Source organism: Tympanuchus pallidicinctus, unplaced genomic scaffold (genome assembly GCF_026119805.1).
Source record: "Tympanuchus pallidicinctus isolate F22 unplaced genomic scaffold, pur_lepc_1.0 scaffold3, whole genome shotgun sequence".
In the NCBI taxonomy this organism is placed as follows: domain Eukaryota; kingdom Metazoa; phylum Chordata; class Aves; order Galliformes; family Phasianidae; genus Tympanuchus; species Tympanuchus pallidicinctus.
Genome location: NW_026294747.1, coordinates 59,143,909 through 59,167,985, shown reverse-complemented (window position 1 = coordinate 59,167,985; position 24,077 = coordinate 59,143,909). Strand labels below are relative to the sequence as shown.

Sequence of the window (24,077 nt, the reverse complement as noted above, 5' to 3'; positions counted from 1 at the left end):
CACTGCGGATATCCATAGCGATTGCCCCCCGCGACACCCAGCACCGTCCCCGATGTCCCCCTGGCCCCCAGTGCCCCCACATGTCTGGCTTCCAGCCCCACTGCAGCGCTCAGCACGGCACGACGCTCTGTAAACCTTTATTTGCCCCCAGGGCTGCTCGGGGCCCAGCGCTGCCCCCACCATGACCACAGCAGGCGGGGAGGGGGGGGGGGCCCTGACCCACGTGGGCTCAGACCTGCGCCCCACGGTGTGGTGCCCCCCCATATAAATATAGCACCTGGGGGGCCGGGAGCACCCAGAGGGACCGCGGCCCCACATTGCGTGGGGATGCAGCAGGACGGGGGTCCCCGTGGGCAGAACCCCAGACGATCCTCCGATATTCCGGAGCCGGGGCTGCGCTCACCATGGCCGCACGCAGCACAGCTACCTCGTCGTCTGCTCTTCCTCCTCATCCTCATCCTCCTCGTCCTCCTCAGCCCAACCACCCAGAGGCATTTCCCGGAGCTCGAGCTGCGAGGCGCGGGCGGCCGAGCCTGGAGCAGGACGGGTCAGCGCCCCACAGCCCCGTGTGGGTCTGGGAGCCCCCCCCACCCCCCGGCAGCACTCACCTGTGGTCACCAAGGGCCTCTTGGGAGCCCCTGCCGCCACCCACAGCCCCACGGGGCTCTGCTGCTGCTGCAGGTGGAGCTGGGGGGGAAAAGGTCAGAGCCCCACCGCCGCCCCACAGCCCGGCTGCGCCATGGGGCACCACCGGTGGGGTGCAGGGGTCTGGTGGCCAAGTGGGGGTGATGGTGTGGGGCGCGAGGCGACGGCCGGACGGAAGCAAGGGTGCAGCACAGGGCAGGGGACGGGCGATGGCAGGGATGGGGCTGTGGGGACGCGCAGCCCGGGCTGCTCACCTCGTGTATGTAGATGGCGTGCAGGCTCATCTCAGCAGACGCCACCTCGGCCAGCACGGCTGAGCGGCTCAGGCTGAGCAGGCGCGACTCACTGAGCACTGGGCTGTGGGACAGCACGGCTCTGGTATGGGGAGAAGCCAAGGCCCAGCCCAGCACCCGCCCCATGGGCACCCACTGGCCCCAGCCTCACATGATCCAAAGTGCCACCAGCCCCAGCCCAGCCCATCCCCGTCCTTATTCCATCCTTATTCCATCTCCATCCCGTCCCCATCCCCATCACAATCCCCATCCTTATTCCATCCTTATTCCATCCCATCCCCATCCCAATTCCCAGCCCATCCCCATCCTTATTCCATCCCATCCCCATCCCAATTCCCATCCCAGTCCCCATCCTTATTCCATCCTTATTCCATCCCATTCCCATCCCAATCCCCAGCCCATCCCCATCCTTATTCCATCCTGTCCCCATCCCAATTCCTATCCCAATCCCCATCCTTATTCCATTCCATCCCATCCCCATCCCATTCCCATCCCATCCCCATCCTTATTCCATTCCATCCCATCCCCATCCCATTCCCATCCCATCCCCATCCTTATTCCATTCCATCCCATCCCCATCCCATTCCCATCCCCATCCTTATTCCATTCCATCCCATCCCCATCCCATCCCCATCCCATCCCCATCCTTATTCCCATCCCAGTCCCCATCCTTATTCCATCCCATCCCGTCCCCGTCCTGTCCCCATCCTTATTCCATTCCATCCCATCCCCATCCCAATTCCCATCCCGTCCCCATCCTTATTCGACAGCACCGCGATGGAACCGATGGAACCCCTTATTGGGGTTGGATTCAATGATCTCTGGAGGTCCCTTCCAACCCCTACAATTCTGTGATTCTGTGATTATTGCATCCCATCCCCATCCCATCCCCATCCCAATCCCCATCTTTATTCCATCCCATCCCCATCCCATCCCCATCCCATCCCCATCCCAATCCCCATCCTTATTCCATCCCATCCCCATCCCCACCCCATCCCCACAGCACCTCTCGGGCAGTGGGCGCTCAGGGCTCTCCGAAGGGCCGTGTCCCCTCCCAGGGAGCGGGGATGACAGGGACAGCAGGACACTGGCAGCAGCGCTGGCTGTGCTGCAGGGCTGGGTGAAGCGCCGGTCCCAGGGCACCAGCAGTGGGTGGGCCAGGACACTGGTGAGCAGGGCGTCCGGCTGTGGGGAGCATGTCAGTGCCAGCAGGGCACCCAGTGACACCATGGCATCAAATGGCCTCATGGCACCCAGTGTCCACATGGCACCCAATGTCCCCACAGCTCCAAATGGCCCCACAGCTCCAAATGGCCCCACAATACCCCGTGTCTCTGCATCATCCAGTGTCCCCATGGCACCCAGTTTCCCCTTGGCATAAATTGACCTCACAGCATCCAGTGTCCCCATGGCACCAAACAGCCCCAAAGCACCAAATGCCCCCACAGCGCCCAATGCCCTCTGAGCTCCCGGTGTCCCCTATGCCCCCAAAGTCCCCATAGCACCAATTGACCCCATGGCACCCAGTGTCCCCATGGCACCAATTGACCCCATGGCACCCAGTGTCCCTATGGCACCAACTGACCCCATGGCACCCAGTGTCCCCACGGCACCAATTGACCCCATGGCACCCAGTGTCCCTATGGCACCAACTGACCCCATGGCACCCAGTGTCCCCATGGCACCAATTGATCCCATGGCACCCAGTGTCCCCATGGCACCAATTGACCCCATGGCACCCAGTGTCCCTATGGCACCAACTGACCCCATGGCACCCAGTGTCCCTATGGCACCAATTGACCCCATGGCACCCAGTGTCCCCATGGCACCAATTGACCCCATGGCACCCAGTGTCCCCATGGCACCAACTGACCCCATGGCACCCAGTGTCCCCATGGCACCAATTGACCCCATGGCACCCAGTGTCCCCATGGCACCAATTGACCCCATGGCACCCAGTGTCCCTATGGCACCAATTGACCCCATGGCACCCAGTGCCCCACAGCACCAAATGTCCCCACATGGAGCTCCTGATGTCCCCCACAGCGCCCAGTGCCCTCTCAGCTCCCAGTGTCCCCTATGCCCCCAGAGTCGCCACAGCACCAACTGACCCCATGGCACCCAGTGACCCCACGGCACCCAGTGCCCCACAGCACCAAATATCCCCACGTGAGGCTCCTGATGTCCCCCACAGCGCCCACTGCCCTCTCAGCTCCCAGCGACCCCCACTCCCCCAACGTCCCCACGACACCCAGCGCCCTCACCGCAGCGGCTCCATCGCCCAGCAGGGACACCCGCAGCGCGCCCTCGGCCGGGCCGTGCGGGGCCGCATCCCTGTGCAGCCGCTCCTTCACGTGGCTGAGGAACAGCCCGCTGTGCGGCGGCGGCTGCCAGCGCGGGTTGGAGATGGCGAAGTGCATCAGCGACAGCTCCGTCTTGCCGTTCTCCGCCCGCTGGTACACGGAGGCCTCCGTCTGCCCCTCCGACAGCCACTGCGGGTGGGCGGCGGGTGAGAGCGGGCCGGCAGGCTGCAGCGCCCCCCGCCCGGCCCCTCACCTGCGGGTTCCCGTGGCGGCGCACGTCGAGCTGCGCGAAGGAGCAGACGTCCCCCACGCCCACCACCTCCACCGTGAAGTTGCGGAAGAAGTCGACGATGTCGAGAGCGCGGGAGGGCAGCGCGAAGATGAGGATGAGCGGCGTGAGGATGGGGCTGAGCAGCTCCTCCAGGATGAAAACCTGCGGACGGGCGGAGGGCTCAGGGGGCGGCGCGGCTCCGGGCTGCGCCGTGCCGTCCCGCACTCACCGCTTTGTATTGGAAGAGCTGGGCCATCTCGTTGCGCGTCTCCGCCGCGCCGGCGCTGCCCTGCCAGTGCTGCGGCATGTAGTGCGTGTGCGCCAGGACGCGCTGCAGCAGCTGCTCCGGGCACTGCACCGAGTGCTCGTCGGGGATGAAGGACCTGCGGGGGGGGCACGGCACGGCGTGGCGCAGCTTGGCACGGCCCAACGCGGCTCGGCAAAGCACAGCGCCGTGCGGCGCACCCACCTGGCGACGGTGAGCAGCAGCCCCAGCAGCGTGATGGCGGTGAGGATGTGCTGCACCGTCAGCACGTCCTCGTCGTACACGGTGAGCGCGATGAGCACGGCCAGCACGGAGCCGGCGAAGAAGGCGACGTGACGCGCCAGCACGGCCAGCACGGGGCTGGCAAAGGAGTTCATGTAGCGCGTGGCCGGGCGATGCCCGCGGCCCAGCCGTGCCGCCAGCTCGTGCTGCAGCTCGTTGAAGTGCCGCAGGTAGAGGCGGCCGTACAGCGACCAACGCCGCGTGCCCAGGACGCCCGGCCGCCGCCGCAGCACCTCGGCGTAGCTGAAGAAGGCGTAGAGCAGCTGCCAGACCAACACCAGCGGGCACAGCAGCAGGTTGGCGGCCCCCAGCAGCGCGGCGCTCCGTGCCAGGCGTCGCGCCAGCGCCAGCCGCTCTCCCGCCCGCTTGTAGCACGGCCGCAGGCTCCAGGAGTTGAGGAAGAGCGCGCCGGGGCCGCGGAAGAGCAGCAGCTCCAGGTTGTAGTGCAGACCCTGAGTCAGGAAGACGACGGGGCCCAGCAGAGGCAGGCGGAAGCGCACGGGAAGCAGCGACTTGTTGACCATGGCCACGGTGTAGTTGCTGAAGCGCAGGATGCGGTGGTGGATGTCCAGCTCCGTCAGCTCCCGTTTGTGCACGCAGAGCTGCTGCTCGCGCTGCAGGGCGATGAGCCGCGCCTGCACCTCCTGCCAGCTGTAGTTGCACAGCTCGCCCTGCGCCGAGCACACACGGGGGTCACCGGGGGCTCCTCGGCACGGACACCCCGCGGCACCACAGTCCCTGCGTCAGCCCAGGCGCTGCCGCGGCACCGGCAACGGAACCCGTGTCCCCACACCGGCACCAGCACCCCTGCGGCGTCAACGCCACCGCCGCGGCACCGGTAACCCCGCGGCACCGGCGCCCCTGTGGTGACATCCAGCATCGCCGCGGCACCGGCACCGCCCTCAAGGCACCGGCATCCCCACGGCTCCGGTGTCCCCACATCGGCGCGTCATCCCCACGGCACCGGCACCTTTACGGCTCCGGCACCGCCGTGGCACCGACAGCACCGCGATGGAACCGACACCCCGGCACCGCCGTCTCGCCGGCATCCCCTCCGTGCCACTCACCGCGGGGATGCGCAGCGCCTCCCCGTAGAAGCGGCGGATGTCCCAGTAGGCGAGCAGCCCGCGCAGCACCTTCAGCAGGCGGCACAGCCAGAACAACGCCGCCATGGCCAGCAGGAAGACGAGCCAACCGCTGGCAGCGATCCTGCAGGGGATGCACGGCTTATGGGGGGGGGTCCCATCCCCACGCCCCCCTCCACCTTCCCACGGCCTCCCAATCACCTCCGTGCGCACTGGGGCGCGGGCAGCACCGCGTCGGGCAGCGTCACCTTACTGCGCTCGGGGGGGACGTGGCTGCGGTTGAGCGGGCGGTCGGCGAAGAGCACATCGTAGCGCACACAGCACAGCAGGAAGGCGCTGAAGGCCACCACGAACACGAACTGCCTGGGGGGCGCGGGGGGGGGGGGGGTCAGGGGATGCCCGGCGGACGGGGGGAGGGGGGAGGGACGGCCGTGCCGCGCAGCGCAGCGCTCACCCCAGCTCGAAGAGGTCGGACAGCAGCATGCAGGTGAAGCCGTTCTTCTGGTGGAAGTGGTAGATGTTGGGGCTGTTAAGGATCGCGCCTGTGTGCCATCCCCCGGTTCCACCCCCCCCCCCCCCAACCCCTCCGGTGGGAACAGCGCCCAGCGAGGATATCTTGGTGAAGAAATCATCCAGGTTCTTGATGTGATGCCAGGAGCCTGCGGGGGGAAACAACGGGGGGGGCTCAGCGGGGCCGTGTCTCAGTGCCCTCCCATCCTGCGACGCCCCCAAAGTGCCCACCTTGCCGCCCCTCGGTGACGTGCAGCAGCAGCTCCTCCTCACCCGGGGGGGAATCCTCCTCGGGGTCCTCCAAGCGGTGATACTCAGCCTCCGGCATCGCACCTGCGGGGGGGGGGGGGGGGGCAACGATGCGGGACCCCCTCGATATGAACCCCAGCGCGGGACCCCCGATGTGGGCACGGCTTGTGGGGTTGCACGGAGTTCCCTCCCCCGCCCCACGCCGCGCCGTGCCGGGTGAGCTGTCGCCCCGCAGGAAATGCCGGGGACGCCGCAACGCACCGCCCGCGTGCCCCGCATCGGGATGCCGTGAGCTGTCACCCCGCAGCGCCCGCGGGAACGGCCCCGGGCAGAGCCACGCAATCCCGTGGTCCCGTCTCTCCGACGCGCCCTCAGCCTCGCGGCCACAGGGAGCGGGCGGGACGTGCCGGGGAGCGCGGGGATCCGGCAAGGAAGGGACCCCCGCGGCCCCCCCCCCCTCCCAAGGCAGGGTGGGAATCCCCAGATCTCGGGGGAAGGAGGGGATTCCCCCAGCAGGATGAGGCAGAGAAGCCCTTGGGGCAGGAGGGGACTCCCGACCCCCTCTGCAAGGATGGGAGCCCAGACTCCCTTGCTAGGGAAGGATCGGACCCCCCCAGAAAGATGGGACCCCCAGAACTTTGGAGAAGGATGGGACACCCGGAGCACCTCCAGTTCCCTAGGGAGGATGAGACCCCCAAGGCAGGACAGGACCCCCGGACTCGTTTGGATAGGATGGAATCCCTATTAATCTGAAGCAGAACATTCGGGCAGGACGAGACCCCCAAAACGTGGGGCAGGATGGGACCCACAGAACATCCCACAGCTGCCCACCCCCAAGGCAGGATGGGACCCCCGGAACTTTGGGGAAGGATGGGGAGACCCACGGGACCCCCCCAGCGGGAAGGGACCGGAGAGCCGCCCCTCTCCCCCCGCCTCCTGAAGCACCAGGTGACCCGGTTCCCCCGGCCCAGAGTGCGACACCCCCCCCCCCCCCCGTCGGGCCGCACCGGGACCCCCTTCTCCCTGCCGGTCGGCCTCACCCCGCCCCGTACCGCCGCTCCGCAGCCGCCGTCGGTCCCGTCCCGCGTGAGGCAGAGCCGGACCGGACCCGCAGGTGGATCCGCGGCGCCGCCCCACGCGCGTGGGCCGTCCCGTCCCGAGCCGTGATTCAGCAGCGGGCGGTGCGGGGCCGCAGGGACGCGCTGTCCCCGCGTTGACCCCCCCACGGCATCGGGTGTCCCCGTGCCGGGACGCGGCCCCCCCGCACCGAAAATACCCCGCGGCCGAAAATAGAGCGGGCGGCGGGGGGGGGGGGAGCGGCACCACGGAACCCCCGGGACACGCGTGGGGGTCACGGCCCGCAGCTGGGGACACGCGGTGACGCTGCGCGTTGTGGAGACGAGGACGCGCGCGGGGGGCCCATAACGGGGGGGCTGCGGGGCTGAGCGGGGGGGCAGCGCGCGGGTCCCGAGCGTCCGCGTTCCCGTGGCACCGCGTCCCACTGTCCCCGTGCCCAACTGACCCCGTGTCCGCCTGTCCCACGTCCAGCTGTCCCCGTGCCCCGGTGTCCCCGTGTTCAAATGTCGCCGTGTCCTCATCCCCCGACTTCCCCATCTCGCGCCGTCCCCGCGTCCGCGTGTCCCCGTGTCCGTGTGTCCCGCTGTCCCCCTGTCGCGGTGTCCCCTATCCGAATGTCCGTCCCCGTCTCTGAGTGTCCCCGCGTCCCTCTTCCGCTCTCACCTGCTGCCCCGCCGCGCCCCGCACTCAATCTGCGCCCCGCACGGCCCGGCCCGGGCTCCGCACCCCCCTTGGAGCCATGGCCGCGATCCCGCACCGCGCGGGGCTGCGGGACGGGAGGGTCGGGGGCTCTGGGGACCGCGCCGCGCTGCGGGGTGCGGGGAGCGGTGCGGGGTCTCGGCCGGAGGTGGCGGTGCCGGGCCGTGCAGCTCCGCCCCCCGCACCGCCCCTTCCGCGGGGCCGCCATGCTGCTGCTGTGCGCGGGGCGGGCGGGCTGCGGGCTGCGGGCGGTGCGGGCGGCGCTGAGCAGGTACCGGGCGGGGGGGACGCGAGGGGAGGTGGGCGCAGTGCCCGGGATGGGCGCTCACGGCAACTCCGCAGCTTCAGGAATGGGGGGTCGGCGCTCCGCTCCGCACCGCGCCCCGCACTGCGCCCCGCACCGCTCCTCGTCCCGGCGGGGTTTGCGTTGGGCTGCGTGGGGGCGGCGCTGGGGGCGGCAGCGCGATGCCAGGAGAGCCGTGGCCGCTCCGTCCCCGCCGCCGTCCCCGCCGCTCCGCGCCCCGAACCCGAGTTCCAATGGGCGGCGTTCTGGGCGCTGCTGCGCCCGCAGCTCCTCGCGCTGTCGGCGGCCGTCGTGGTGAGCGGGGGAGAGGCACCGCGTGGGGTCCCATCCCGTCCCCATCCCCGTCCCTCTCTCTGTCCCCGCTCCCTTTCCTCACCTAACCCTGTCCCCATCCCAGTTCACATCCCTGTCCCCTCTGTTATCCGTGTCCTGTTCCCATTCATCTCTTCATTCCCATCCCTATTCTCATCCCTATGTCCATCCCCATCCCTCTCCTTATCCCCATATCCATGTGCGTATCCCTAGTGTCCATCCCATCCCATCCCATCCCCATCCCATCCCATCCCATCCCATCCCATCCCATGCCATCCCATCCCATGCCATCCCATCCCATCCCACCCCATCCCATCTCCAATCCCATCCCATCCCATCTCCATTCCCATCCCATCCCACCCCATCCCATCCCATCCCATCCCATCCCATCCCATCCCACCCCATCCCATCTCCATTCCCATCCCATCCCACCCCATCCCATCCCATCCCATCCCATCCCACCCCATCCCATCCAATCCCACCCCACCCCATCCCACCCCATCCCATTCCTCCCCCCACCCAATCCCATCCCCTCCCACTGACACCTGTTTCTCTGTCCCCATCCCATCCCATCCCATCCCACCCCATCCCACCCCATCCCATCCCATCCCATCCCACCCCATCCCATCCCATCCCACCCCATCCCATCCCACCTACCCCATCCCATCCCATCCTCATCCCATCCCATCCCATCCCACCCCCATCCCATCCCATCCCATCCCATCCCATCCCATCCCACCTACCCCATCCCATGCCATCCCATCCCACCCATCCCATCCCACCCCACCCCATCCCACCCCATTCCTCCCCATCCCATCCCATCCCACCCCACTGACACCAGTTTCTCTGTCCCCCCCCCGTCCCACAGCTCGCCCTGGGCGCAGCGCTGCTCAATGTGCAGATCCCGGTGCTGCTGGGGCAGCTGGTGGACGTGGTGGCCCGTGAGGCCCGGACCCACCTGGAGGGGTACCTGCGTGCCGCCCGCCCCCCAGCGCTGCGCCTCCTCGGCCTCTACAGCCTGCAGGTGGGCACCCCCCAGACCCACACCCCGACCCACAGCCCGGCCCCACACGCTGACCCCACGCCCCACAGGCGCTGCTGACCTTCGGGTACATCGCTCTGCTGTCCCGCGTTGGGGAGCAGGTGGCTGCCAGCATGAGGAAAGCTCTCTTTGTGTCTCTGCTGCGGTAGGGCGGGCGTGCGGGGGCACAGAGGGACGGGGGGAAAGGGGACACGGGGAGGGGGGGGGGTTGGGGGACATGGAGACAAGGGGGACGTGGAGATGGGGGGACGTGGGGACGGTTGGCAGCAGCAGGGATATGGGAGGCGGAGTGGAAATGGGGACACGGAGGTGGGGTGGACGGGGGGACGGGGGTCAAATGAGGACAGGGGGACATAGGGACAGGGGTGACATGTGGGACAGAAGGACAGAGGGTGCGGAGCTGGGGGGATGTGAGGACAGAGGGGATGGGGGCACATGTGGAGCGGGGGGTGTGGAGATGTGGGGGGACACCGGGTCGGGGGGCACACGGGGACACAGGGTCAGAGGGGACACGGAGAGCGAGATGGGGGACGTGTGGGGATGAGGGGCACTTGGGGGGGGGGGGGAAAGGGCAGCAGAGTGGCTGCAGCCCCCCTCCCCAGGCAGGACGTGGCGTTCTTCGATGCTCACCGCACGGGGCAGCTGGTGGCACGGCTCACAGCCGACGTGCAGGAGTTCAAATCCTCCTTTAAGCTCATCATCTCACAGGTGGGGCCCGGCGCTGCGCCCCCCACTTCCCTCCTCAGGACCCCCCAGCGCCTCCCCCAGCCCCATCACCGTGTCCCCCCCCCCCGCAGGGCCTGCGCAGCAGCACCCAGGCTGCAGGCTGTGTGCTGTCCCTGTACCTGCTGTCCCCACGGCTCACGGCGCTGCTGCTGCTGGTGCTGCCCGTGTTGGTGGGTGCCGGCACCGCGCTGGGCTCCGTGCTGCGGGCGCTGTCCCGGCAGGCACAGGAACAGGTAATGGCTTTGGGGGGGATGGGGGGATGTGTAGGGACCCCCCCCCCCGTCCCTGCGGTGCCCAGCGGTGCGCAGCCACGTCCCCCTTGTTGGCACAGGTGGCCAAAGCCACCGGGGTGGCCGACGAGGTGCTGGGCAACGTGCGAACCGTGCGCGCCTTCGCCATGGAGGAGCAGCAGGCGGGGTGAGGATGGCGGTGCGGCCGTGGGGAGCTCCGGCTGGTTGCCCCCCACACCCCCCCCTCCCCTTTTTCCCCCCCTCCTCCTCAGTGCCACCATCCCCCCCCCATCTCTGCAGGCTGTACTGCGCCGAGGCAGAGCGCTCCAGCAGGATGAGCCAACGGCTGGGGCTGGGCATCGCCGCCTTCCAGGGGCTGTCAAACCTGGCGCTGAACGGTCAGCAGGGGGAGGCGCTGAGCGTCGCAGGGATGTGGGACCCACCGAGGGGGCAGGGCCTGTTGGGGGGGTCGGGACCTGTTGGGGGGCACGGCCTATCGGGGTCAAGAACTACGGGGGGGGGGTCGGGATCTTTTTGGGGTGGCAGAACAGATTGGGGGGGGTCAAGACCTATTGGAGGAGCGGAACCTATTGGGGTAGGAGACCCCAGTGAGGGGGTCTGGAGCTGCTGGGGGTGTGCAGGACTTAAAGAGGGGGTGAGGACCTTTATTGGGGGGTAGAACCTATTGGGGTGGCAGGGCCTATTGGGGGGGGTCAGGAGCTCTTGGGGGGATCAGGGGTTCTTGAGGTGTTGAGGATCTTTTTGGGGGCTCAGGGCAAATTGGGGGGGCAGTGCCTGTTGAGGGAGCATGAGCTATTGGGGGCCAAGAACTATTGGGGGGGTCAGGACATTTTTGGGGTGGTAGAACCTATTGGGGTGGCAGGACTCGTTGGGGGGGGGGAGGACATTTTGGGGTGGCAGGGTCTATTAGGAGTGTCAGGACATACTGGGGGGGCCTGACCCATCGGGGGCCAAGACCTACTGGGGGGTCAGGACATACTGGGGGGGTGTATTGGGGTGGCAGGACCTATTGGGGAGCAGGCCATATTGGGGTGGCTGGTCCTATTGAAGGGATCAGGAGCTCTTGAGGAGCTGAGGACTTTTTTTGAACCTATTGGGGGGATGAAGATCTATTAGGGTTACAGGACCTGGGTGGGGGGGCATTGGGAGCCAAGACGTATTGAGGGCCAAGAACTATTGGGGGGGTCAGAAGCTTTTTGGGGTGGCGGGGCCTATTGGGGTGGTGGGGCCTATTGGGGTGGCAGGACCTCTTGAGGGGCTGAGGACCTTTTCTGGGGGACAGGACCTTTTTTGGGGGGCAGAACCTATCGGGGAGGCAGGCCCTACTGGGTCCTGGGCTTATTGTGGGGCAGCCCCACGAGCAGCATGCACCCACAGGCATTGTGCTGGGCACCATCTTTGTGGGTGGGTCGCTGATGGCCGGGGCTCAGCTCTCTCCTGGTGACCTCATGTCGTTCCTGGTGGCCTCACAGACGGTGCAGAGGTTGGTGTCACCTTCCCATGTCACCCCCCCACATCACAGCTCTATCATCCCCAATGTCCTTCCCCCCATTGCACCTCATCCTAAGCTCAGCCATGTGCCTGCAGGTCCTTGGCGAACATCTCCATCCTCTTCGGGCAGGTAGGGGGGATCCTGAAGGATCCCAGCTTCCAGGGAGGGGGGGATGGAGATGGAGATGGGATGGGGATGGGGATGGGATGGGGATGGAGATGGGATGGAGATGGGGATGGGATGGGGATGGGGATGGGATGGGGATGGAGATGGGATGGGGATGGGGATGGGATGGGGATGGGATGGAGATGGGGATGGAGATGGGGATGGGGATGGGGATGGGATGGGGATGGGGATGGGATGGGGATGGGATGGGGATGGAGATGGAATGGGGATGGGGATGGGATGGGGATGGAGATGGGGATGGGGATGGGATGGGGATGGGATGGGGATGGGATGGAGATGGGGATGGGGATGGGGATGGGATGGGGATGGGATGGGGATGGGGATGGGATGGGATGGGGATGGGATGGGGATGGGGATGGGATGGGGATGGGGATGGGATGGGGATGGGGATGGGGATGGGATGGGGATGGGGATGGGGATGGGATGGGATGGGGATGGGGATGGGGATGGGGATGGGGATGGGGATGGGGATGGGATGGGGATGGGGATGGGATGGGGATGGGGATGGGATGGGGATGGGGATGGGGATGGGGATGGGATGGGGATGGGGATGGGATGGGGATGGGGATGGGATGGGGATGGGATGGGGATGGGGATGGGATGGGGATGGGATGGGGATGGGGATGGGGATGGGGATGGGGATGGGATGGGGGATGGAGATGGGGATGGGGATGGGATGGGGATGGGATGGGGATGGAGATTCCATCTGCCTCTGTCCCCCCCCCATTGCAGGTGGTTCGTGGGCTGAGCGCTGGCGCCCGTGTCTTTGAGTTCATGACATTGGAGCCCCAAGTGCCGCTGCGGGGGGGGGACACCATCCCCAGCCACTCCCTGCTGGGCCACGTCGCCTTCAAGCACGTCTCCTTCAGGTCAGGCCCTCCCAGCCCTCCCCCTGCCCCACCGATCTGCCCCACGGCCCCTCATTCGCCTCCCCCCACAGCTACCCCACGCGCCCCGGGCATCCCGTGCTGCAGGACTTCAGCCTCACGCTGCCCCCCGGTGAGACGGTGGCCGTCGTGGGACCCTCGGGAGGAGGTGACACTCAGAGTGTGGGACCCCCATTGTGGCACGGCGCCGTGACCCCGCAGCGTCGGGGCCGATGGGGACGTGGAGCCCGGTGCCACCAGAGGGAGGTGGCCGTGGCGGCCCCAGGGGGATGCAACCATGGGGGGCACCGATCCCACGGTGCCGGATGGGGCCGCGGTGATGTGGCACCAGGGTCACCGTGGTGATGTCACGGCGCTGATGCTTTGGCACAGGGAAGTCGACGGTGGCAGCGCTGCTGGAGCGTTTCTATGAGCCCACAAGGGGCACCATCACGTTGGACGGCCGCGACATCGCCTCGTTGGACCCCTCGTGGCTGCGCGGCCGCGTCATCGGCTTCATCAGCCAGGTGCGGGGAGGTGCGGGGAGGGGGGGGGAGTCCGTCCAGCCCGGCCGGGGCAGCGCTGAGCGCGGGGCCGCCCCGCAGGAGCCGGTGCTGTTCGGCACCACCATCATGGAGAACATCCGCTTCGGCAAACCGGACGCCTCGGACGAGGAGGTGTTCGAGGCCGCTCGCCTGGCCGACGCCGACGCCTTCATCCGCGCCTTCCCCGACGGTTACGGCACCGTGGTGGGCGAGCGCGGAGCGGCGCTGTCCGGAGGGCAGCGGCAACGCGTGGCTTTAGCGAGGGCGCTGCTGAAAGCTCCGGCCGTGTTGGTGCTGGACGAAGCCACGAGCGCTTTGGACGCGGAGGCGGAGCGCGCGGTGCAGGCGGCGTTGGAGAAGGCGGCGCGGGGTCGGACGGTGCTGCTCATCGCGCACCGCCTGAGCACCGTGCGGGGGGCGAACCGCATCGTGGTGCTGGCGGGAGGACGCGTGGCCGAGGTGAGCGGGACGGGGGGGGGGGGGGGGGAGGGGAGGCTCCGGCGGGGTGGGCCGGTGGGAGGGGGGGGGGCTTCGATGGGGGGTGGGGATCGGCGGGGAGGGGTCTGAGCCGCGATGGGAGGGGATTGGGAGGAGGCGGGGGTTGCGGGGGGTTGGGGGTCGGTTCCGAGTGGGGCGGTCTGTGGGGCGGGACTGGCAGTGAGCGCCCCGCAGGTCGGCACGCACGAGGAGCTGCTGCGGCGCGGCGGGCTGTACGCGCAGCTGATGCGGCAGCAGGCGGCGGAGCGGCGCGGAGCGGAATAAACGGCGGAACCGAGCGGGGCGTGTGCTGAGCTGTGCGGCGTCGGGAGCAGGGGGAGGGGGCGGGGTACGGCCGGGCTGTGGGGAGGGGAACCCCATAGGAGCGGGGAGGTGGGGTTGGCGATGCGGATGGGGGCAGTTGGGAACGGTGGAGTTCCACGCCGCTTTGCGGCACCGCCGGGGTGGGGGTCGCGCCGTGTGCCCCCACAGCCCCGCGTTGTGCCCACGCACCAAAGCTGCCCTCCTCGGGAGAGGATCGCCGTCCCCAGCGGTGGTCCCGGAGCCGCTACGCCATCCGCTGCCGCATCTCCCCCATCCCAGCCCCTTCCCCGCAGGGCACGGCGGTACCGGAGCCTCTCGAGCCCCCGGGTGGGGATGCGGGCAGTGGTGCCCCGAGCGGAGGCAGCGGGATCCCAACCCGCGGGGGGACCCCGCCCGGCACCGGGCTCTGCGGCAGCGGGACCCCCGGGTCGCCCCGTCTCCGCTCCCGGGTGGGGACGGGTTCGGTCCCTCTGGGGGGCCCCCTGGAGTCCCTCTGCTCCAAGCCGGGGACGAAGCGTAGGGACGGGGCTGCGCCCCCACCCCTCCCGTCATCGCCGCCCGGGGGGGCGGGAGGAGCCCGGCGCGGCCCCTCCCGGAGCTCCCACCCCGCACCCCCGGCGGAAGGCGGCGGACCGGGGAAGGGAGGGTGGGCACCGCGCCCCCGCTGCGGGAAACCCGCGGGCAGCGCAGCCGCAACCGCATCCCGGTGGCCGCGGGCGCTCCGGGGCCGGGTTTGGGGCCGGGGCGGTCCCTCCGGCGGCGATGGGGCGGGGGCGAGCGGCAGCATGAGGGGCGGCGGGGAGGGCGCGGGGGGCGCGGAGCCGCGGTCGCGGCTGCGGGCGTTCGCTTCCAGCTCGTCGCTGCACGGCATCAGCCACATCTTCGCGTACGGAGCGGCGCTGCGCCGGGCGCTGTGGGGCGCCTTCTTCCTGGGCGCGCTGGGGCTGCTGCTGCTGGTGTGCGCCGAGCGCGTCGCCTATTTCCTCACCTACCCGCACGTCACCAAACTGGACGAGGTGGCCGCGCACAACCTCACCTTCCCGGCCATCACCATCTGCAACCTCAACGAGTTCCGCTTCTCCAAGATCACCCGCAACGATATGTACCACGTGGGAGAGCTGCTGGCGCTGCTCAACGAGCGCTACGAGATCAGCAACCCGCAGCTGGCCGAGCCCGCCGTGCTGGCCGCGCTGCGCGACAAGGCCAACTTCAAGAACTTCAAGGCCAAACCCTTCAGCATGGCCGAGTTCTACAACCGCACCGGCCACGACCTGGCCGACATGCTGCTGCAGTGCTCCTTCCGCGGCGCCGGCTGCTCCGCACGCAACTTCAGCGTGGTGAGTGTGGGGCCGGGCAGCGCCGCCGTGGGGCTGGGCAGGCGGGACGCGGCGCTGGAGGGTGCCGTGAGCTCCGGCCCCGTCCCTCCCATTGCATTTGAGCGCGGCGCCATTTGGCCCCGCGGGGCCCCTGCGGGCTCCGTGCCCGTCTCTCCCGTCGCACCCCGCGGGTGGTTTGGGTGCTGGGTGCCGTCCGGCGGTGCCCCCATCCTGTGCCCACCCCCAGGTTTTGCACTGTGCCAACGCTGCTCCACTCCCTGTGGCTCCGTGTCCCCTTTGCTGCCACCCCTCCCGGTGCTGGCGCTGCCTGCCTGCTGCTGGACGCTGTGTGTGTGCCCAAGGGCCACACTGTGACCCCACTGCTCTGCGTTGTGGCCATGGGCACCAATGCAAGGGGTCCCACTCGTGGCCACGGGTGTCACACAGGACGCAGGGGGATTTGGTACCGGAGGGCTGTGGGTTGCTCCATCCCCATCGCCCCCATTGAATCCCACTGGCGGTTTGGGTGCTGGGTGCCATCCGGCGGTGCCCCCCCCCCCACACCCACCTGCGGGTGCTGGGCTCTGTGCCTCCGCTCAGCCCCCAAAGCTCTGCCTGCACTCAGGGTCCCACAGCTCCAGTCCCCGTGGCTCCGTGTCCCCTCCGTGCCATTGCCCCCCACCCACCGCCATGCCCCACAGTGTGCCAGAGGTTCTGTGTGTGCTGAAGGGCCGCACGGTGGCCGTGCTCTGCCCCCAGGGACGGGCGCTGGGACCCTCAGTTCTGTGTGGGGACACGGGGATGGTGGGCACAGGGCACAAACACCCCACAGAGGCATTCAGTGGGGCAGCACCGTGTCCTGCACTGCACGACCCCCATCACAGCAGCCAGCACGAGGCTCTCAGAGCAGGAAATGATCTCCGTGTGAGTGACCCCCCCACCCCCCTCGGGGCTGGGAGCTGAGCCGGGCTCCCACCGCCCGTTCCCCTGTGCCAACGCACTCAGGGCTGCTGCTCTCTGCCTCCCCCGGGTTCCAGAGTGCAGCAGAACACGTGGAGCCCTGGAGGCAGGGCTTCCATAGGGCACATGGCCGTGCCCCCCTCCCCCCCCGACCTCCGTGTGCGACTCAGTGGCCAAAAGCACGGCGCGGTGCGTGGCTGAGCAGGGTGAGCTGGGCCCCGAGCTGTGCCGGGCTCTGTTACAGTGACAAAGGCTGTGCCACGTGCACCCCACATGTGGCAGATGCCCCAGCCCGGGCCGGGTCCGCAGCCACTCGGTGGGGCGTGCGTGGGGCTCCCGGTGTGGGGTGGGTGACGCTCGGTGCGGGGGCACATCCCCGTCCCCCCCTCCCGCGGTCCCTGGCGCATCCTGGTGCTGGGCCGCCGGTTGCCATGGCAGCCACCTCCCCGCGCGATGGGCAGCGTTGCCATGGCAACCGCTCCCCTCTTTGGGAGCTCCGCTGCCGCAGCAGCCGCTCCCTCCCCTCCCCCCATGTGGGGCAGGACGGGGGCACGGGGGGGCGCGCGGCCACGTGCGGCTCCGGGCTGACGGCTGGGCTGCCAACAGCCCCCGGTGCTGCCCCTGTAGGAGGGCCGCCGGGTGCTCCGCGGGGTCCCTCGCCCTACGGGACGGGGTCAGGACGGGGTTTTGGCGCTAAGAGCCGGCAGCGGGGCCGGGGCTTTCGGTGCCGGGATCCTCGGATGCCGCCGTTCCGCTCCGCGCGCGCCGGGGTCCCGCCGGACGTCGGTGCCGGCTGAGCGCCGCCGCGCTTTGCGCCCGCTCACGCGTCCCCGCGTCCCCGCGTCCCCACGGCCCGGCCCGAAGGCCGATCCCCCTGCAGAGCCGTGCCGCAGGACGCCCGGCGCACCATGGCGGCGGTGCCGGGTACCGGCGCTCGCGGCGCCCCCGGGCTGGCGGCCTTCGCCCGCTCCTGCTCCCGCACGGCCTGCGGCACGTCTTCGTGCCCGGCGCTGCCACCCCGCACCGCCTGCTGTGGGCCGGAGCCTTCGCGGCCTCGCCGGGCGCCTTCCTGCCGCACTCGGGGGAGCGCACGGGGCGTTACGGCGCGTAGCCCCGCATCGCCGCGCTGGACGAGGCCGAGAGCCGCGCGCTCGCCTTCCCCGCCGTCCCCCTCCGCAACCACAACCGCGCCCGGCGCTCGCGGCTCACCGCCGCCGACGTGCTCTGGTCGGGAGCCGAGCTGCTGTCCGTGCCGGGCCGCGACTTCTCCCGCTACCTGCGGGCTCTGCGGCGGCCCCACGACCTCCGTGGGTTCTTCCCCGGCAAGAGCTACGACCCGGCTGCCTTCTACCGGCACGCCGGGAGTGCGGCCCTGAGAACTTCGCCGCCGTGAGTGCCACCACCGGCACCGGCACCGGCGCGGCCACCGCTGCTACGGCCCTGCTGTGCGCCGCTCGGCCCCGCACCAGCCCTGCTCCCATCCCCATCCGCCTTGAGCGGGGTTGGGCGGGAGGTGGGGATGGGCAGCTTTGGGGTGACGGCACGTGCGGGAGGTGCGGCGCCGGCACGGCTATGGGACGTGGCGGTTTAGGGGCGGCGGGGCGTCTGCTATGGGATGCACGGGCTGTAGGTGACGATGGCAGGTGCGGGTCGGGATGTACAGACCGTGGGTGCGCGGGGGGGCGGTGTGGGGCACGGTGCCGCCTGCCTCTCTGACTCCCAGCACCCACGGCACCGTGTGGGACGGCTCCTCTTCCCCGCCTGCACCTGTGGCGATGCTGCAACGTGGGGCTGCAGCGCCGGGTTCCCGGGAGCCCCGCACGGCGGTGTCCAGCCGCACCCCGCAGCGAGGGCACGGCGCTATGGGGCTGCCGGTGGGGAAAGGCGCCTCCCTGCCCCACCGCGCCCTGCTCCGCCTCACCGCCTCCCAGCAGCCGCCCCTGTCCCACCCCGCAGATCTTCACCCGCCTGGGCAAGTGCTACACCTTCAACTCGGGGCAGCCGGGCACGGAGCTGCTGACCACGCTGCAGGGCGGCGCGGGAAACGGGCTGGAGCTGATGCTCAACATCCAGCAGGAGGAATACCTGCCCGTCTGGGGGGACACGGGTGAGGCGGCCGCCCCGCGGGGAGGGGAGCGCGACGCGCCGCCCCGCGCAGCCCCAGACCCGCGCTGCTTGCAGACGAGACGTCGTACGAGGCGGGGGTGAAGGTGCAGATCCACAGCCAGCAGGAGCCGCCCTTCATCGACCAGCTGGGCTTCGGCGTGGCACCCGGCTTCCAGACCTTCGTGTCGTGCCAGCAGCAGCGGGTATCCGGCGCCGAGGTGGCGCGGCACGGCACGGCACGGGGGGTGGCACGGGGGGGCAGCGGGCGCCGCGTGTTTTCCTTAGCCAAGCCGGCAGCTGGTGTATCTGCCACCGCCCTGGGGGGACTGCAAGGCCACCCCCATCGAGTCCGACTTCTTCACCAACTACAGCCTCACCGCCTGCCGCCTGGACTGCGAGACGCGCTACCTGGCCGAGAACTGCAACTGCCGCATGGTGCACATGCCCGGTGAGCGGGGCCGGGGGTCGGGGAGGGGGTCGGCCTCCCCCGCGCCCCACGAGCGCCGCGTCCCCCCGTAGGCAACGCCAACGTCTGCACGCCGGAGCAGTACAAGGAGTGCGCCGACCCCGCGCTGGGTACGTGTGGGGCACGATAGGGGCGGGAGGGGGAGGCAGGGGGCGGGGAGGGGGGGGGGGGGGGGGACGGCCGCGACACCGCCGTCCCCCGGCGCAGATTTCCTGGTGAAGAAGGACAGCGAGTACTGCGCGTGCCGCACGCCCTGCGACACCGTGCGCTACGGGAAAGAGCTTTCCATGGTGAAGATCCCCAGCAAAGCCTCCGCGCGGTACCTCGCCAAGAAGTTCAACAAGACCGAGCAATACATCGCGTGAGTGGGGTTTGGGGCGGTGGGGGGCGGCCACGGACCCCCGGCACGGCACGGCACGGCCCCCGCGGTGCTGCTGTGCGCCTGGCACGCTGCAGAACAGCATGGCATAGACTCACAGAACGGCCTGGGTTGCAAAGGAGCACGATGCTCATCCAGCTCCAACCCCTGCTGTGTGCAGGTCGCCAACCAGCAGCCCAGGCTGCCCAGAGCCACATCCAGCCTGGCCTTGAATGCCTGCAGAGATGGGGCATCCACAGCCTCCTTGGGCAGCCTGTGCCAGTGCCTCCCCGCCATCTGAGCAGCACAGCCCCGCATGGCACAGCCCTCCTGATGCACAAATGCACGCTTTGCCACATAGCACGGCACTGCATGGCACTGCACGGCACGGCCCAACCCCCAGCACGCACAGAGCACTCAGCCCCCCCGCACGGCACACCGCAGCGCGGTGCAGCCCCCCCCCCCACCTCGGCACCCCCCGCCCCGCTCCCACCCCCCGCAGGGACAACGTGCTGGTGCTGGACATCTTCTTTGAGGCGCTCAACTACGAGATGATCGAGCAGAAGAAGGCGTACGAGGTGGCGGGGCTGCTGGGGGACATCGGGGGGCAGATGGGGCTCTTCATCGGCGCCAGCCTGCTGACCATCCTGGAGATCTTCGACTACCTGTACGAGGTGAGCCCCCCCCCCGCCCCTCAGCTCAGCCCCACCGCGGGCGGCAGCACCGACCCCGTCGCCCCCCAGGTGTTCCGGGACAAACTCGTCGGCTTCTACAAGGACAAGAAGCGGATGCGGCGCGGCAGCGGCACCACGCTGGTAACCCCCCCGGCCCCCCCCACCTCATCCCACCCATCGCCGCCCATCACCGCTCATCATCTCCTCTCCGTCCGCCCGCCCACCAGGAGCATCCCGCCGTGCCGGGCAGCCCCGCCGCCGCGCTCCCACCCAGGTAGACACGTGGGGAGCCGGGGGGCGCGGGGCAAAGACGGCGGCGGGGACCCCCACGGCCGCTCATCCCCGCCTTCACCCGTGGGGCGGCCGCGTCGCCCCCGCCACGCATCCCAACCCCCCCCCCCCCCGGGCGCGGCGGCAGCGCGGGCCGCCTCCTGCATCACCGCTCCGGGCTCGCGGCTCACGGGGGCGCCCAGCACGGCACAGCCTGGAGCTCCGGCTTCGCGTGACCCCACGGGGCGGCGGCGGGACGGGAAGGGAAGCGGCCCAGGAGCTCGGCCGCCCCGCTCACCGCCCCTCCGCGCTGCAGGACGCCCCTCGGGCCCCGCGCGGCCACGCGGACGGTGTCACCTTCGCCCCGCTCCTGCTACCTCGTCACTCGGCTGTAGGCGCCCCGAGGAATTCTCCTACCGAGGGGCCCGGCCCCACACCCCCGGCCGGCCGGGGTGTCCGCTGGGGAGCAGCCCCTGCCCTGGGACGGAAGCCAGGTGCCGGGGGGCTGCAAGGTCTCCGCTCCGCATCCCCGCATGCGCTGCTCGTCCCCGCGCCCTGCTGTACGTCGCGCCTCGCACCAATAAAGCCCTGCCCCACACTGCCGGCTCCGGGGGGGACGCGGCTGGCGCAGCCCATAGCGGCACAAGGGAAGGAAGCAGCGTGGGGGGAGGGAAGCTCTTTATATCGGTAACAAAGACGCGTCGCAGCCACGGACAGCGCGGTCGGGAAACGGGCGACCCCTGGGGCCAGCTCCGGGGGACCCCGACCGCCACCAGGGCTGGGGGGGCTGCGGGGCCCGGCCCCCCATCCTACAGCTACACCGGCACGGGGGGGGCACGGCTCGGCCCCGGCTCGGCACGCGGGCAGCCCGGGGCGGCGCTGGGTTAAAATCCTAATAAATAGCGGGTGGGGGGGGGGGCGGGGGGGCACGGGGTGCTTGGTCCCGTCCCCCCCACCCCCCCTGCTGCCCCCACGGCTCCGGGTGGGTTTTTAGGGGGGGCAGAAGTCCGTGAAGTAGGGGTGCTGCAGGGCCTCCTCCGCCGATATCCGCTGCACCGGGTTGCACTTCAGCAGGTTCTGGGGACGGCACGGGGGCGATGCTGAGGGCCCCACAGCAGCCCCCTCCCCACGGCGGGATACAGGAAAGCCCCCCGGCACCCCGGCTCACCTGCAGCAGGTCCCGGCCGGTGGCGTTCAACTTGGGCACCACGTTGACCAGGGAGGTGGTGGCGGGGTACATGGGGTAGGGCTGGGGACGGTCGTGAGCGCCCGGCCCCGCGCTGCCCCCCCCCGCCCCACCGTGCCCCCCGAGCCTCACCTTGTAGTCAGGCAGCTTGGCCATGGCCGGCCACTGCTCCTCCGTGGGGGTGCCCAGCAGCGTGCGGGGCTGTCAAGGGCCACGGGGAGCTGCGGGACGCGCGGGGCCCCGCGAGGCTTCGCCCTCACCCCTCTCCCCCCCGGTAGCAGCGGCTCCCAAAGGATATCTGAAGATCCTCTTCAGCTGGTCGTCCACGTCGTTCCCCGGGAAGAGCGGCCGCCCCGCGTTGGCCAGCTCTGCGCAGGGATGGCGTGAGGCCCCCATGGCCGCCCCGCGCGTCCCGCAGCCTCCCGGCCCCACGGCTACCTGCAAAGATGCAGCCGGCCGACCACATGTCGATGGAGGTGGAGTACAGCTTGGCTCCAAACAGCACGTCGGGGGGGCGGTACCACAGCGTGACGACCTGCGTGGGGCACAAGGGGCAGAAGGGATGCTTGGGGAGGGGAGGGCGAGGGCCGGGACCCTCGGGTGCACCCAGCAGCCCCCTCCTCACCTCTGCTGAGTAGCAGCGCACCGGGATGCCAAAAGCTCGAGCCAGGCCGAAGTCTGCCAGCTTCAGCTCCCCGTTCTGCAGTGAGACAAAGGGGTCGGGGGCTGGGGGAGCACCAAGGGGACCCCAAGGGGCAAAGGGGGGCCCGGTGTGAGCCCCCAGCCCAGCACTCACCCTGTTAATGAGGAGGTTCTGCGGCTTCAGGTCCCTGTGCAGGACGTTGCGGCTGTGGCAGAACGCGAGGCCCTTCAGCAGCTGGTACATGAAGGACTGAGGAGAGCACAGCCCAGAATCAGCACAGCGCCACTGCCACCACCACCCCAAAACGACAGCATCACAGAACGGCCCAGGTTGGAAGGGACCCCAAGGATCACGAAGCTCCAACCCCCTGCTGCCACTGGATCAAGCAGTAGGTCAGGTTGTGCAGGGCCCCATCCAACCCGGCCTCCAACACCTCCAGGGATGGACGGGGCATCACAGCCTCTCTGGGCAGCTGTTCCAGCCCCTCCCCGCTCTCACAGCACACAACTTCCCCTCACATCCAACCTCCAGCTGCCCTCCCTCAGCTCCAAACCATTTCCCTCGTCCTGCTGCCATCTCCCCTTGCACACAGCTGACTCCCCTCCTGGCTGCAGGCTCCCTTCAGGCACTGCAGGCTGCACTGAGGTCACCCCGCAGCTTCTCTTCTCCATGCTGAACAAGCCCAGCTCCCTCAGCCTGTCTTTGTAGGGAGGTGCTGCAGCCTCTGAGCATCTTTGTGGCTCTTTGTGGACCCTCTCCAACAGCTCCCTGTCTTTCTTGTACTGGGGGCCCCAGACCTGGGCACAGCGCTGCAGATGGGGCCCCACGAGGGCAGAGCAGAGAGGGAAAGAGAGAAGAGAGGGCTGTGCCCCCCACACCCCGCACCTTCACGATCTCAGGGTCCAGATCCCCGTTGCAGCTGTCGAAATACTTCTTGAGGTCCTGCAGGGGGGGGAGGCGGCCATGAGGGCACGGCTGGAGGAGACCCGGGGCCGCAGCGCCCCGCTCACCTGGTCGCAGAACTCAAAGACCAGCGTCAGCTTCTTGTCGCTGTGCAGCACGTCGTGCAGCCTGCGGGGAGCGGCGTCAGCAGCGGGCCGGCGCCGAGCAGGGAGCACCGCCCGCAGGTCTCACCTGACGATGTTTTTGTGCTTCAGCTCCTTCAGCAGGCAGATCTCCCGCAGCGCCGAGCTGGGAACGCCCTGCGGGACGGCACGGCACGGCTCGGCTCGGCCCGGAGGGGCTCGGCGCGGCCCGGCCCCACGCAGCTCCCCTCACCTCGTCGTCATCGTCCAGCCGCACCCGCTTCAGCGCCACGATCTCGTGCGTCTCCCGGTTCTTGGCCTTGAACACCGTCCCGTAGGTGCCTGCGGGCGGGCGGGCGGCCGAGTCAGGGGCGCAGCGTTAACGGGACACACCGATAACGGCGCCCCGCCGCCAACCGGCCCGGTCACCGCCCCTCCCGCCCCGCTGTCCCGGTCCGGTTCCGGCCGCACCTTCCCCGATCTTCTCCAGTTTCTCGTACTTCTGCATCGCTCCGCTCCGCTCCGGGCCCAGCGCCCCGGCCCCGCCTCTTCCGCCACACCTCCCGGCAGCTCCTCGACTTCCGCCAAACCTCCCGGTCACCCCGGAAGTCCCGCCTTTTCCGCTACACCCCAGTAGCCCCGCCCCGGACGCGCCCATTCTGTGACCACGCCCTCGTGCTCTGTTCCGCCCCTCCCTTGGCTCCGCCCCTATCGGTCCCTCCCTCCCTTGGCCCCGCCCACTCCACTCATCCGGCCGGCGGTTCGATCCCCGCCGCCGCCGCCGGGCGGTTCCGGGTGCGGTTCCGGGTTCGGTGTTCGCTCCCCGCTCCTGCGCGGGGCTGTGCCCGTTTGGGCTTCCGGAATCCGCC

The 24,077-nt window shown here is 69.5% G+C and overlaps 4 protein-coding genes across 7 annotated transcripts; 2 read left to right on the top strand and 2 right to left on the bottom strand.

Annotated features, from left to right (window-relative positions):
• Positions 1 to 122: 122 nt before the first annotated feature.
• Positions 123 to 7,840, bottom strand: ATG9B (autophagy related 9B). Of its 4 annotated transcripts, XM_052693694.1 has the most exons (15): positions 7,644 to 7,840; positions 7,426 to 7,571; positions 5,886 to 5,987; positions 5,751 to 5,803; positions 5,599 to 5,654; positions 5,346 to 5,507; positions 5,127 to 5,268; positions 3,982 to 4,730; positions 3,742 to 3,895; positions 3,495 to 3,674; positions 3,203 to 3,430; positions 1,945 to 2,123; positions 900 to 1,002; positions 609 to 687; positions 123 to 533 (listed from the first exon to the last, which is right to left on the bottom strand). In XM_052693694.1, exons 2-15 carry the CDS (start codon positions 7,499 to 7,501, stop codon positions 424 to 426), a joined length of 2,373 nt encoding a protein of 790 aa, XP_052549654.1. In that variant the 5' UTR covers positions 7,502 to 7,571; positions 7,644 to 7,840; the 3' UTR covers positions 123 to 423. The 4 variants fall into 4 exon arrangements, with proteins under 4 accessions (XP_052549654.1, XP_052549655.1, XP_052549653.1 ...); XM_052693695.1 differs by lacking the exon at positions 7,426 to 7,571 and having other exon boundaries at positions 7,644 to 7,756; XM_052693693.1 differs by lacking the exon at positions 7,644 to 7,840 and having other exon boundaries at positions 7,426 to 7,629.
• ABCB8 (ATP binding cassette subfamily B member 8) lies at positions 7,705 to 14,179 on the top strand. Its single transcript, XM_052693698.1, is given in 16 exon segments — positions 7,705 to 7,764; positions 7,766 to 7,950; positions 8,022 to 8,277; positions 9,164 to 9,319; positions 9,388 to 9,482; positions 9,940 to 10,045; positions 10,135 to 10,296; positions 10,395 to 10,480; positions 10,594 to 10,691; positions 11,692 to 11,797; positions 11,902 to 11,935; positions 12,725 to 12,861; positions 12,933 to 13,027; positions 13,252 to 13,385; positions 13,464 to 13,862; positions 14,076 to 14,179. Coding segments are annotated over 16 exon segments (2,184 nt in total). The 5' UTR covers positions 7,705 to 7,719; the 3' UTR covers positions 14,166 to 14,179.
• A 112-nt stretch (positions 14,180 to 14,291) lies between these two features.
• ASIC3 (acid sensing ion channel subunit 3) lies at positions 14,292 to 20,952 on the top strand. Its single transcript, XM_052693697.1, is given in 16 exon segments — positions 14,292 to 14,387; positions 14,390 to 14,471; positions 14,474 to 14,521; positions 14,524 to 14,577; positions 14,580 to 14,683; positions 14,685 to 14,943; positions 14,946 to 15,541; positions 18,437 to 18,587; positions 18,662 to 18,789; positions 18,884 to 19,034; positions 19,106 to 19,162; positions 19,260 to 19,413; positions 19,913 to 20,084; positions 20,154 to 20,225; positions 20,312 to 20,358; positions 20,671 to 20,952. Coding segments are annotated over 16 exon segments (2,250 nt in total). The 3' UTR covers positions 20,750 to 20,952.
• Positions 20,953 to 21,015: 63 nt separating this feature from the next.
• Positions 21,016 to 23,821, bottom strand: CDK5 (cyclin dependent kinase 5). Its single transcript, XM_052693699.1, has 12 exons — positions 23,680 to 23,821; positions 23,462 to 23,550; positions 23,318 to 23,385; positions 23,194 to 23,254; positions 23,069 to 23,125; positions 22,337 to 22,432; positions 22,166 to 22,240; positions 21,979 to 22,075; positions 21,839 to 21,908; positions 21,673 to 21,733; positions 21,523 to 21,603; positions 21,016 to 21,431 (listed from the first exon to the last, which is right to left on the bottom strand). Exons 1-12 carry the CDS (start codon positions 23,714 to 23,716, stop codon positions 21,345 to 21,347), a joined length of 879 nt encoding a protein of 292 aa, XP_052549659.1. The 5' UTR covers positions 23,717 to 23,821; the 3' UTR covers positions 21,016 to 21,344.
• Positions 23,822 to 24,077: the final 256 nt, after the last annotated feature.

Coding starts and splice junctions, on each gene's coding strand:
- ATG9B (XM_052693694.1), bottom strand. CDS start 7,501: ATGAGGACACGGCGACATTTGAACACGGGGACACCGGGGCACGGGGAC. Junction 5,269..5,345: donor GCGCCCCAGTGCGCACGGAG/GTGATTGGGAGG, acceptor CATCCCCTGCAG/GATCGCTGCCAGCGGTTGGC. Junction 688..899: donor ACGCCATCTACATACACGAG/GTGAGCAGCCCG, acceptor TTTCCCCCCCAG/CTCCACCTGCAGCAGCAGCA.
- CDK5 (XM_052693699.1), bottom strand. CDS start 23,716: ATGCAGAAGTACGAGAAACTGGAGAAGATCGGGGAAG. Junction 23,386..23,461: donor GGCTGGACGATGACGACGAG/GTGAGGGGAGCT, acceptor GCCGTCCCGCAG/GGCGTTCCCAGCTCGGCGCT. Junction 22,241..22,336: donor AGAACCTCCTCATTAACAGG/GTGAGTGCTGGG, acceptor GTCTCACTGCAG/AACGGGGAGCTGAAGCTGGC.